The sequence below is a fragment of the Rhipicephalus sanguineus genome, chromosome 11, assembly GCF_013339695.2.
Source record: "Rhipicephalus sanguineus isolate Rsan-2018 chromosome 11, BIME_Rsan_1.4, whole genome shotgun sequence".
Taxonomy (NCBI): Eukaryota; Metazoa; Arthropoda; class Arachnida; order Ixodida; family Ixodidae; genus Rhipicephalus; species Rhipicephalus sanguineus.
This window is the reverse complement of record NC_051186.1, coordinates 128,198,685-128,212,542: the sequence shown is the minus strand read 5'-3', so window position 1 is coordinate 128,212,542 and position 13,858 is coordinate 128,198,685. Positions and strand designations below refer to the sequence as shown.

The following is a 13,858-nucleotide window of genomic DNA, read 5'->3' as shown; positions in this document are numbered from 1 at the left end:
CTTCCCATTTCTTTCTCTCTTTCTCTATTTCTCGCTTTTTTTTCTTTCGGTCTCTTTCTCGCTCTCTCTGTTTTTTTCTATTTCTTTGTTTCTTTCTAATTCACTCTGCTTTTCTGTCTTGCTCTCTGTTTTTCTATCTCTTTTTTGTGTCTGTTTCTATCTCTTTCTCTCTGTGTATGTTTGTTTCTATGTCTTTGTATCTCTTCTTCCTCTTTCTTCCCTTTCTTTCTCTCTCTCTTTCGTCTTGCTTTCTATCGTTTCCTTTCTCTCTCTCTGTACTCATTCTCTCGCCCATTCGAGTTATTGCATCCCACGCCGGACAAATCGGCGCAGCGGGAGAGCGCGCTCCGGTTGCACGTGTTCGGGGAGCGAAACAGAAGATGACGAAGAGAGCGCGCAGTTCATGATTACGATAGTTTCTTATCGAAGCCGGTGTTTGGCTTAATTAGCTCCGCTGTTAAACTGAGGTGCATTGAAAGCGTCATTTGGCTGGCGCAGGGCGCCCCTAACACTAAGCGTTCCGATCGCCACTAAAGCGCCTGAAAGCATAGTTGAAGCGCTATCTAAAGATTTAGTCGCCAGTGCCATGCGCGCTCACAAGTGGGCAGGCGCGCCGTCCTGGTAGGCGAGCAGGAGCCGGAAGGCGGCCGTCTTGTCTTGCAGGCGCATCGTGAGCCGGGCCATGGACTGCAGCACGGCCAGGCGCTCCTCGCTGGGCTCGTCGTCCTCCAGCTCCAGGGCGTCAAGGCTGGAGGCCCACCAGCCGATGCCGTTGGCCACGTCACCCTCGTCGAAGCAGCTGCGGCCCACCACGTGACGGTCGTGGGCCGACACGTTCAGAAACGGGCTGAAACGGCACCATCGTCATCGTCACCATTATTACAAACAATGGTAATCGTAATTAGCGCTGCAAAATCTTCGACACGATTGTTTCAACGCTCCAAAATTGTGGTTTCAGAGTGCGACTGCTTAAACACAATTAATTTGCCCCTGGACAACCAGCCGATGTGGAAATGCAGATAATTAGTGAGTGCGTTATTCTCTCCTGTCGTTTCATCGCGCTTCGTGACTCGATCAGAGTGCGTGACGTGACGTCACTGTACAAGCTCTCGATTCATCCGTACAGGAGGGATAGCAGTTGTGGTTTGTCTGCTGCCACGCTTTGCCATGCAGTCGCAGTCCATTGCATGTCATCTCGATTGGCCGTCGCACGTGATCAACTAATTCAAAACTTCGTCTAGGGGTTTTATGCTGCGTGAGCGGAGATAACAGTTTGTGTGTAAATGTGTGGGTCATTTGTGTCCAGCGGCGACGCGCTGCTCCTCTCGGACACTCACCACATGAGCTGCAGTCGGGTACAACCATGGAGGAAGGAAAACACAAGGAGGAAGCGTCACATGGCTCTCCCAGCCTCGGCAAGCCAACCTTCTCTGACTCCGCGAGGCACTTCCTCGACAAGATTAGGCCCCCGCAGCGCCCGCAACAAAGGCAACCAACTCGAGCCGACCAACAGTAGCGCTTCCCTATCACTTGACCAAGGCCTATTTCTTCCTTAAATATTTTATGACTAGGCTTCAAGATTGCCATGTGACGCTTCCTCCTAGTTTTAGTTCCTTCGTCTATGGATACAACTTTAAAACACAGTGGCATGTCCTCCTCAAAGGCGGACGGGCACGATCCTGCACAAATGGGCGCGCACTCAAGAGTGACACGATGCGACGGAAGGCCCTCTGCCATGCTGCTCTGGAGCGGCACTATTTGTCCAGTCCGGAGGCGATCGGCGGTTGCGTTTCGTTAATCTTGGCGAGACCTCCCTTGCCTACTTAAGCTGTTATAGCCAGCCTCCGTGCGTCTAGACAACAGCAGCCCGGGAGGGGACGATCACACAGCTGACTGATCTAATTGCCACCAAGGCGGCTGCATTCCCCACATGCAGCGTAATAATTTTAGGGGTTTCGCTTGCCGAAACCACGACATGATTATGAGGCACGGCATAGTGGAGGGCTCTGGAAATTTGGAAAACCAAAGGTTTTTTAATGGACGCCAACATGTAAGTGCGCCGCCTCTAGCATTTCGCCTCCATCGAAATGCGACAGCCGCGGCCGGGATTAGTGGAGTTGGCAGGAATTTGCTTCGGTAGGGGCACTTTCTTGATCTGAAGTGGGGACCGGGAAGGCAAGCGTGGTCGAGTGTGATTTTGTGCTCCTTATCCAATGACAGAAAGAAACATCGGGAGAGGCACGCGCCTGGTGTGCCACCCCCTGGCTACGCCACTGGCCGGGATCGAACCCGCGCTTTACGGTTCAGCAGCCGGACACCGCAACCACTATACCACTGCGGCGGCATTTCCCTAAGCCTCTTTAGAGTCTTCGACGATGCAGCTCTTCTCACTTGAACTCGCCAATTGTTCTCGAGTAGCTTCTCGGAACGCGTCACTCTCATCTTGAAAAAACTATGAGCGCACAGAAAACACGGACGACTAAAAGACACACATATGCACACGTACACGTGTGCATATGTGTGTCTTTTAGTCGTCCGTGTTTTCTGTGCGCTCATAGTTTTAAATGCGAAGCATTTCTTAGCGAACTTCTGCGACTTTGAGCGTATCTATCTATCTATCTATCTATCTATCTATCTATCTATCTATCTATCTATCTATCTATCTATCTATCTATCTATCTATCTATCTATCTATCTATCTATCTATCTATCTATCTATCTATCTATCTATCTATCTATCTATCTATCTATCTATCTATCTATCTATCTATCTATCTATCTATCTATCTATCTATCTATCTATCTAGCCGCCTACGACTTTGTGCTCTCCTGGTCGCTTGGTTAATCGAATGTACACCAAAATTGGTATGGTGTAACATGACTGTATGACGAATATAAATGACAAGTCATAACATGAAAATCATGACACGCATATCATGTACAGCATGATTTACATGCCACGCTCATGGTGCGCTGGCGGCCGTTTCGCTAGCCTGATATACACCAAAGTTGGTATCTTGCGACGTGACTGTGCGACGAACATAAATGACACGAGTTAACATGAAAATCATGACACACGTCATGTACAGCATGACTTACGTACCACGCTCATGGCGCGCTGGTGGCCGTTTCACTAGCTTTATATACACCAAAATTGGTATCTTGCGACGTGACTGTGTAGCGAACATAAATAACACGAGTTAACATGAAAATCATGACACGCATGTCATGTACAGCATGACTTACGTGCCACGCTCATAGTGCGCTGGCGGCCGTTTCGTTAGCTTGATCTACCCCGAAATTGGTATTGAGTGACGTGACTGTGTGACGAACATAAATAACACGCGAGTTAACATGAAAATCATGACACGTGTGTCATGTACAGCATGACTTACGTGCCACGCTCATGGCGCGCTGGCGGCCGTTTCGCTAGCTTTGTATAGACCAAAATTGGTATCTTGCGACGTGACTGTGTAGCGAACATAAATAACACGAGTTAACAGGAAAATCATGATATGCATGTCATGTACAGCATGACTTACGTGCCACGCTCATGGTGCGCTGGCGGCCGTTTCGCTAGCTTGATCTACACCAAAATTGGTATCTTGTGACGTGACTGTGTGACGAACATAAATGACACGAGTTCACATGAAAATCATGACACGCATGTCATGTACAGCATGACTTACGTGCCACGCTCATGGTGCGCTGGCGGCCGTTCGCTAGCTTGATCTACACCAAAATTGGTATCTTGTGACGTGACTGTGTGACGAACATAAATGACACGAGTTAACATGAAAATCATGACACGCATGTCATGTACAGCATGACTTACGTGCCACGCTCATGGCGCGCTGGCGGCCGTTTCGCTAGCTTTATATACACCAAAATTGGTATCTTGCGATGTGACTGTGTAGCGAACATAAATAACACGAGTTAACATGAAAATCATGACACGCATGTCATGTACAGCATGACTTACGTGCCACGCTCATGGCGCGCTGGCGGCCGTTTTGACGTGACTGTGTAACGAATATAGATAACACGAGTTAACATGAAAATCATGACACGCATGTCATGTACAGCATGTCTTATGTGCCACGCTCATGGCGCGCTGGCGGCCGTTCGCTAGCTTGATCTCCGAAGTTGGTATTGCGCGACGTTACTGTGTGACGAACATAAATAATAGGAGTTAACATGAAAACCATGACATACAAGACGATGTATTCAGCTCTTTGCTGGCTGCTTCGCATTACATCGATTCCCACAATGCGTGGGATCTGCCGTCTTTTTTTCAAGATGGAATACCAACGTGCCCAAACCGCCGCACTGCGTCACTCTCACGTAATAACGTCTTTCGCTGTGTTATCCATATCCTCATCTCTGCTTGGGCTTTTTGTATTCTACCTGGTTCAAGCTTCTGCGTTGGTGCTCGAGTTCACGCTACCACGTAACACCGACTATCTTACTTGGAAGCCACGGCCTTGCGCTGCCTTGCGCCGACAACGCGTCTGAGAATACAATCAAATGAGAAGAAAAGAAAAAAAAAAAAAGACGGTTTTCGCCTTCGAATCGTCTTAGGTTCAATAGAGGCAAAGTGCTAGAGCACCATGTGCTTAGATTTGGGTACACGTTAAAGAACCCCAGGCGGTCGGAATCTCCGGAGTCATCGACTACGGCGTCTCTCAACCATATTGTCACGGGATAATGACAGTGAAGAAGGCGACAGTCACGCTGGTAGGGACGAAACTTTTTATTGGACGAACCCGTGCCCAGAAAACTAAGTAACTCAAAGTACAAGCAATGCACTATGTACGCGATCGCTATCGTCGGCCGTCGGTGAACAGATCATCGGCGGAACGCGTCGTCTGTGATCGAACCTTCCAGCGTTATCGCTGGTGTCCGCGTAAGCTCTCGAATAAGCTTGACTAGCCGCGTCCTGCGCGTAATCTTAACGAAACAATCTGAAACAATCACGAAGCTTCCCAAACATTTCTGCGCGGCCTGAGCTGAGCGGTGCTAACAGTTTCTTGTAGGTGAAACCCGATCACACCGAAAAAAAAAAATAAGGGCGTGTGGCAATATATCGTGATTTTGGGACGTACAACCTCAACGACAATTATTATTATCAGTTATATAATGCGTTGTATTAGGCGAGTGCGTAAGTGATCGCGTGAATTTTTTGCTTTCTCACTCGCCTCTTGAGCTCGGCCATCTGCTGCACGTCGAGACCGTAGGTGTGTTGCAGTCGGCAAAGCCCCACCGCTGCCCCCGTCAGGTCCTCGTCGCTGGGCCACTGTCCATTGCCCGGCATGGGCTCCTCCAGTAAATAGCCGTTGTGGGCGCTGAGCTCCGCCTGCTCGTCGGCAAGCTCGGGCCAGTTGTACGAGAGCCACACGGTCACGAGGTAGTCTCGGAGAAGGACCTCTCCACTGCGCAGACGCGGTGCACTCGCACCTGCTTCAACTCATTCACACACGAGCGTTTATTTCTATAAGAGAAAACATGATCAGGCAGAATAACGAACTCAATTTATTGTCTACCTATGTGCAGGCATAAACGGGCTGATATTGAACGACGAAAATGCGGCTGTTATAAGAGCAGATAGACTACACAAGCCGATGTTAACGCCAAACCCGGTGAGGTGCCTCCTATCTTGGAGGCAGTGCAAAACCGCGCTAGGTGCAGAAAGCTTTCGGAGGGGAGCGGTGGAGTATCAATACATCGACTGAGAAGAAAAAACATGGCTGATCCCTCCGTCATAGGAATCGGTATAACACGAAAGTGAAACTTGTCTTCACAGAAGTAGTGCTTATTGTGTAGTGATATATGAAAGCTTGTACAATGTCTATTCGTGTTTGGCAGCTATAGCACTGTTTGACGTGGATGCACCCATGTTGGCAGCATGTCTCTATCGCGACGACTAACGCCCATGATTATGATTAAGCCGTTGTGGTAGCTGACGGTGTGAACATATATTTGGACACAGCGAATCGTGAATCCTGCGTAAGGATGATCTCAACAAGCTCATAATCAACACTTGTGCCCTGTATGCACTTCTTCAAAGCGTCGTCAATTAAGGAGAGATACGGCACGGTGTGCGCTTTCTAGTAATGGGTAGCCGACGCCTGTGCTCATGCATACACTAACACACACTGCGCTTCAGCAACACGGGAGGTATACAGGTTCGTAGCCTGAGCCGCAAACGCTTGCGTCCCGCTGGTTTCTGTCTCGCAGGCGCTGCTCTCGCTCCACCAAGGCACGACATTCGCCCGTCGAAATCGCGTCCTTTCTGCAACGCGTATTGCAGCAGTTTTGTTAGTCGGTGCTCTCGCAATTGAAGCAGTCGGCGGCGCAGAAATTCCGTTGGTGCACGTGGAAGCTGCACTACTCCGATGAGCCGACGCACGCTAACACGAAGCGAAAGGCAAAGAAAGACCTCGTCAAGGGTGCCCAGGCGACGCCAGCGCGGCCAGTCTACCTCTCTGGTATCGAGACGCTGTAACCATTACCTCCGATATCGCGTGCAATCTCGGAGTAAGCGCTAGTAAGTGTCGATCGTGAAGCATTACTTGTTTTCACATCTCACAGACGGCGGCACCGACCCGCTCCGCCCGCCGCGGAAGAGAATGTGTGAAAGATATAAGGCGCGTTCGCACTATGTCTCGCCTCTCCCGAGTTAGCTTAGTCGGTAGGGCGCCGGGCGCTTGCCGCCGCGGCCGCAACGTCGTGGGTTTGATTCCCAGCGGGGTATCTTTTTCTTGTTTTTTTTTTTCTTTCTCAACCGCTGGCGTCCATTTTATCAACGTCATATCCGTGACGGATGTACTTGGTGGACCCCGGCATAAAACACTTTCGTGTTAAAAGAAGATGGCTTTCGCCTTCGAGTCTTCTTAGGTGAATGTGCGAGGGACCCCGTGAGCTTTTAGGGGCGAAGCTCCTTAAGGCGGCACCCGTTCGTCCCTCGTAGTCGTAGTAGTGCGTAGCCAGTCGTAACGCTAGTACCAGATCTTGACCTCCAAGGTGGTGCCGGTGGGAGATTTTTCCTATGCGTTGTTGAACAATAAAAAATTCGCAGCGTGCGCGTTAACTAAAAGCCTAATTCTTCTGTCTCTCATTCCCCATTAGCAGCCATTGGCATGTTCCAGTAGGAAACGTTAGTAGAAGTAGAAGTGTAAGTGTTAGCTAAAAGCTGACTTCTGTCTCTCATTCCCATTAGCAGCCATTGTTTACCCCCAAGGTAGTGCCTGGTGAGATTTCTCCTGTGCGTGATTAAACAATAAAAATTTTGTTCAAAACGCCGTTGATTGATGAAATAAACCAATGAAAGACGCCAGATGTTTTCTAAAAGCAAAACGAAAGAACGCCAGATGTTTCTAAAGCAAAACGAAAAGACGCCAGCTGCTTAACGAAAGACGTCAGATGTTTTCTAAAGCAATGGTTTTCTAAACAATGAAAATTCACAGCGTACATGTAAAATTAAAGTGAGCTGCAAGTCGTCATAACTCATCGAACCTTTAGTATAAACGCGCCCGATCTCACGTCGGTGATGATGTACTGGGCAGAATTCAGGGAAGATTCACGGTTTACCGATGAACCTCCGCAGCTTCGCCCACTCATCATCATTCACTCCGTGGATATGCTGTGATTTTTTTCTAATGAGGCTTTTACTTCGAACTGACGCTCGGTGGTGTGAATAGCGTTGTCTCGAGAAAGTGGCCTCTACCTTTCTGCCCTCTTTTTTATAAGGGATATAAGGCGACGTTGGTGCCAACGTATGGCGCAAGCTACTACTCTTCTCGTGCATAATAGTTGACGTCATTGAGCAGCGTACAAGCACAAAACAATACAGATAGGCATGTGGAAGAACACTCACGCACTTTAGTCTCAATACAAACAAACGGTCACTCGACAGAAAATTTCACAAAACACAAATATTCACGCAAACATAAGGTGCACACACAACATAAATCTTCTTGAAGATGTTTTCAAAGCAGATCACTAGGCACTTCCAACTGCAACAGTCACGTTTGCAGAAACCACAAAAACGAAAATGCAAGAAACATGTAGCCAAGAGTACGGGTTAATAATGACAATGCGATCAATATTTTAGTCTGATTTAGCGTCTTTCTGATATTTCTGAGTCCTTCAAACATGGGAATAATGCGCGCGCAGCAATAGTTTCAAATTTTACTGTTGGCCATGGGCCCAAAATTTTTCGCTCTTTCACTTTCTTTTTTTCGCTTCCTTCCCGCTCACGCGCACTTAAATCAAGATCTCGGAATCTCGTAAGCACATTGCACTGGAGCTGCGTCAAACGAGGTCTCATCAAAGCGTAATACCGAAAGCTTGCTTCACTGCCGAGCACGAGTGTTTGTTGAAGGAGCACGACGGCTTCTTTCCAAACCATCCCGATTCGAGAATAATGGCGCCGTTTGTAGACTGGCTCGCAAATGTCTGGAGATTGCGCAGTGATAAGCACACCGAAGGATAGTTTCATGCCCTAGCGATAGTCTCTTTTTTTTCTTTTTTTTTCCATTCTACGGCCAGAAGTGAGCTGTCTTGCGAACTTGATACGGACGCAGCAGCGATGGCACTGCATCTTGAAGCGGGCGGACGGACGCGCGGAGCGACAGGGCTTGCTCGACTTATTGGCTTCTATTGAACTGATTGATTGATTGCGAACATGAGCAAACAGCGCAAATAAAACGATGACTAATGAATACCAAGGAAGACTATTCACAACACGAGCTCTGACTTTCGAATGAAAATTTTATTCACCAAGAGGCTGACGCAGAACTGTACCCAGAATTTTTTTGGGGGTGGGGAAGGGGGGTCAATTACACTTTATGTATGTTCGTGCGGGCGTTCGTATGCGTGCGTGTACACATCACATGCAAAATAAAAAATCGAGGGGGGAGGGTTCAACTCCCCCCCCCCCCCCCAAACACCTCCTGGCTAGAAGTCATACAAAGAAGCTGATAACGCTTGGCTATCAACGATTTGGAGCGTGACTGAATGCTGACTAACACAGTTGTGACCTGCATTTTGCATGTTCTAGGCCTCAAAATTTCACGCGTCCACTGGTCATGGTGGCGGAACTGAGTGGTAAGGTGGCGTGTGGCGTGGTGAATGAAGCATAGTATGGACTGTCCGAGTATACTGAGCGATCAATTTGCTGACTAAATGAGCTGACTGAGTGTAGACCGAGAAACCGGCCTACTGACTTAATTAAGCGGTCTGCTTGAGACCGACTAACTGGACCGTATGGAAGAGCTTAATGAATAAACCGCCTGTTCTGGCTGACTAACAGGAGTTATTGGTATAAATGTGTGCCCTAACCAGGCGGTCTGATTGACTGATTGAACTGACCAGATGGTCTTTATCTGAATGACTGAGTGACCAGGGCACATCTCTGATTCATAAAGAAGGCGATACCTATCTCCTCTGCAGCGACAGCCGTGCATTTCGATGGAGGCGTAATGCTAGAGACCCATGTACTGCACGTTGAAGAACTCCAGGTGGTCGAAATTTCCGGAACCCTCCACCACGGCGTCCCTCATAATCATATTGTTACGGATGTGATGGGTTTATTTACAATGCGAAAATTTTCAGAGGGCTACAGGGAAACAAAAAAGTATGTACAGCGAACTATGTACTGTGTACAACCACTATGTACAACCAACTGGCCCCTACCCTGGCTCTTCTTACAATGTGAAATAAGCGCTGGAGAAAACACACGGAACGGTCGGAAGCCGCCGATTAGCAAAAAAATCTCTCGCTCCAGTTCTTCTTCCTCCTCCTTTCGCGCTCTTTCAGCGCCGCGTTACAATATCGTAGTTTTGGGACGTCAAACATCCGATAATTATTATTATAATATTACCTGTCTCATCTTTCTGTAGCTTGGCATGATAACAAGGTCACATATGTCGGGCAGATTGACGCATGCGCAGCTTGGCTACCTTTTATCTTTTCTTTTTCTGGGTGCGGTTGAAGAGTCGGGGGCTAAGGTGTAACTACCATGGTGCAATCATCGCAACACATTCCTTCGCACTGGATATACGTCGTCGGGAGTGTCGGATAAATCGCCCGTAATCGTCCCACACGTATGTTTCTGCCGCCACTGTCGCCGGGGATCCTCGCTTCCAGCCAATCGCAAGGCGAGAAGAAAACTACGTCATCCCACGTGACGCTCTCGCAAACTGCGACGACCACGTAGGAGCTCCCGTTCAGCCTTGGCAGTGGAGAACGTTAATAGAGTATGTGAAGAAGTTGTCGCGGTTTCTTACCAAGAACACCGCATCGAGCACACGTATAATGTGTGCTCGATGCTTGGAGCTGAGCTTGGAGTGAGCGGTAAGAGGCGAGACCCTGCGCCAAGTGCACTTTTTGCAGAATATTTTACATTCGAGACATGGGTATGGATGTGGGCTACGGGATGCAAAAAGAGAAGCCCTTGACCCCCCCCCCCCCATCCTAGCCACACCAGCGCTTCCCCACTATCTCCGCTATGCGACGAGGCGTGTCGCCGCGATGCGACACGGCTTTGCACCCCCAAGACGAAATCCTGCCGACGCACATGCACATTGGAGGCCGCCGTATTGAGCTGTTAAATGCACGTTTTCTTGTTTTTTATGTTTTGGCTTGAAATTAACAAGGTCCTGAAACGTCGAATGCAACAATTCAACCGTTTTCATCAGTATGCGTCCATTCCGTAGCACTGTTCGTTTAGTTGTTAAAGATACAAAACGACAAGGTCCCAGTATGGCGGCACCGAAACCCGTCTGTAAAATAGAAAACTTCGCACGCGTACATGTAATTAAGGGCATACTCGAAAGGTGGCATTATTGTAGTAAGACGTCGCATCAGACGTCTTACAGCGCTTGTGGCGGTAACCAGGGAGTGAGTTGTGTGAACGATGCGGCATTTCGGTGGAAGATTGCTCATCGCTCATCGCCGAAATTTCTACCACTGTGAACGAATACAGTTCCTGTGTCCCGCGTTTTTTGCGTCGAGCTTTAGCTGACTCCAAAAACGCCATAATGATTCACCCAAATCGCAATTCCCAACTGAAGGTCAACAAATGTAACAAATTATAAAATCATGTTAATTAAAAAAAAATTAAGACGATTTTCAGGAAAATTTTGACGGGCAGGTGCCTTGAAGCGATTGATCGGCAAAAAACACTAAACTTTCGTCTTTCGTCTTCAGTTTTCAATCTTTAAGCGTCTTATACCGGTGTCACACGGTGCACTGCTGATCGCGATTGAGCCCGATTGAGATCACATTTCCTAATAGTGATTAGCTCCCTTCTGCAGCTAGCGTAAAGGAGCGAATCGCGATCAAGAAAGTCGATCCAGATCAAGGCTGATCCCGATCAAAAGTGACCATGGGACACCTGTATTCGTCACAGAAACACGGTGGTGTAACTTTATTAACATTAAAGCAAAAATGGCACGTGCCACCTTGTTTTTCGCGCCTTGGTTTCATTTCGCCTGGTGTCAAGATATGCTTTAACGATAGTAAACCTTACGTATGATCACCGTAAAGACATCTGCCCGATAAGATTACGTTCGGCGCCGAATAGGTTTTGCTGCATATTTTGCTCCGACTGATGCTACCTCTCGGCATAACGAAATATATCAATAGCATCTTTAGCGCTGCTGTCCCCTTTAATTCAACTTTAAGAACACCTGGTTACTTTAGGTGCAAAGAAATTGTAAATTGAAGATTTTGATAATGTCTAGAGCAATTTTGGAGTATGTAAAGCTTTGTATAGGTAATTATGTAATTAAAGGTAACAGTGTAAGGTTAGTCTGAAACACTGATTAATTACAGGACTGCCTCTCACGATTTATAAAGAAATGTGCAAACTCCCATGTAAATAAAAGATTGTATATTTGTACTACGCGATGTGTAGCTGATAACAATAATGACTTTGATATCGTCATTATCATCATGTCTACAAAACAAGCGCTAACTCTTGCACGTCAACCGCCACGGTGGTCTAGTGGTTATGGTCAATTTTGTTCGGGGGGGGGGGGGGGGGCAAGTTGAAGCGCGGCCTCGTCATTGAATTTTTTAAACGACTAAGTATATGAATAACATGTATTACCGGTGACAATCTGTATTAGATGCTGCAAATCACTTCTTGAAAGCTGCGCACTGTCAAGAACGAGTAAGACTGAGACGTGTTTTTTCATAAAAATATTATGTTGACATGCCCGCAAAATCTTTCCAGGAATAACTGTATTTCTTTTGTGTACGAGGTACGGCAAATATCACGTAAACTTTGGAACTGCATCAGTTTTAAACTGAAGAAGCGCCTGATAACGAAAAAATGAAGTCTACAAAATAACCAGGCCGAGATCAAATATGTTAATAGAGATTGTTTATGCAAAATGTTCATCTTTTTGCACAAATGATGCGGCCAGGAAAACACGAGCATGGGAAAGTACACCTCGAATACGGGCAAAACACAAGTCACCGGAAACAGTGCGCAGTATGCTTACAGAAAACATCACAAATGTACATTTAAATATACAATCAATATACGGAACTAAGCAGTGATCACTACGCATAATTCTCAAAATAAGGCAAAAGAACATGCTGCACAGTCACAGAAACTGATATGTCCTTAGGCCAAGCAGCTGTCTCGGACGCACCATGTGGACAGAACTATAGGAAGAGCGCAGAAATAACGAAATAAACTATTTCAAAGCTGTTTTAAAAGTGCGAACCACTATTGTGCACTCAATATAAAAGGAGGGTTGTCGCTTCTACTTCAAAAAGCAATGAAGAACAAAAAGGACACATGAAAGTAACAAACAATGCCGCTGGTACGGCTTCCAATAGCTGAATTTGTTTGGTAACGCCGCGTATGCCGACCTCTCAGCGAACAAGGTGAAGCTGTCGATTGGCTGTTAATGACCACCTGATGCCCGTATTCGTATGTTTATATTATGTCACGGTGTTAACTGCTAAAAGGTACAAAATCCTCACGGCTTTAAAAGGTGGTGAACAATAACGTTGCATCAGAATTATGGGCTCACTGACCTGAACTCTGGAACTTCCGACACGCTGATGCCGACATTTCTGTGGGTGTACAGAAGTGCTAGGCCAACCATGCGTTCCTCAGACATCGTGGAGCGTAAGTAGTTATTGAGTAACCTCATGCTTGAAAACGTCATCTGCGCTGGCAGTGGTCACTGGAAGGGCGACTAGAATCTGTAGTAGCTTGTACAAATTCGGATAGAACCTGCTGTCGCATTGAGATAGGGCATCGGTTCCTGTTGTGGGGCGCTGGTTTGCTGCCTTGTTCGCTCACTTTGTCCACCATAGTCGCAGTCCTCCCAAAGCAGCCCTCGTTTCGACGTCATGCGCAAAAACGGTGAGGAGATTTTCTGCTCCTTTCTCCCGATCATCTTGCATTGGTGGTATTGCGGATGGTACAATTATTGAAAAGTCCTTTAGAAGTGCCCTGTGCTTTTCGAACCGTTGGTTTAACTGGGCTAGTACGTGGTCCATGAACGGAATGAACAGGATTCTGCGAAAATATTCTTCCGCGCTTTCGAATGTATTGCTCCCAAGGTTTTGCTTCCGGACACCGGCTCGACGGCTGGTGACCTCCACATTCGTTTTTTCTGCCAATGCCTGCACTTGTGCAAATATTTTTGAGGGAGATGCATACGCGTTCTTGCGGTCATTTTCAATTGTCTTCTGTACCGCTTCTATGTCGTCAATGGCAGCGCTCATGTCGATACTCCTCGTATGCAGCTTCTTTGACAGTGGCAAAGTCAGTGCTAACACGTGCTCCGTCACATGCAGGCTTACAAGGAACGCTGGTGAGAAGAGTGCC

General features: G+C 47.3%; 1 protein-coding gene across 1 annotated transcript in view; it reads right to left on the bottom strand.

Annotated features, from left to right (window-relative positions):
- The window catches only part of LOC119375398 (prolyl 4-hydroxylase subunit alpha-2-like), a 38,378-nt gene extending 25,236 nt beyond the window's left edge, over positions 1–13,142 (bottom strand). Inside the window, exons 1-3 of the mRNA XM_037645579.2 lie at positions 13,057–13,142; positions 5,199–5,432; positions 599–847 (exon numbers count right to left, since the gene is read on the bottom strand). Coding sequence (XP_037501507.1) covers positions 599–847; positions 5,199–5,432; positions 13,057–13,142 — 569 coding nt within the window. The remainder of the gene's footprint in view (positions 1–598; positions 848–5,198; positions 5,433–13,056) is intronic.
- Between the last annotated feature and the right edge of the window lie 716 nt (positions 13,143–13,858).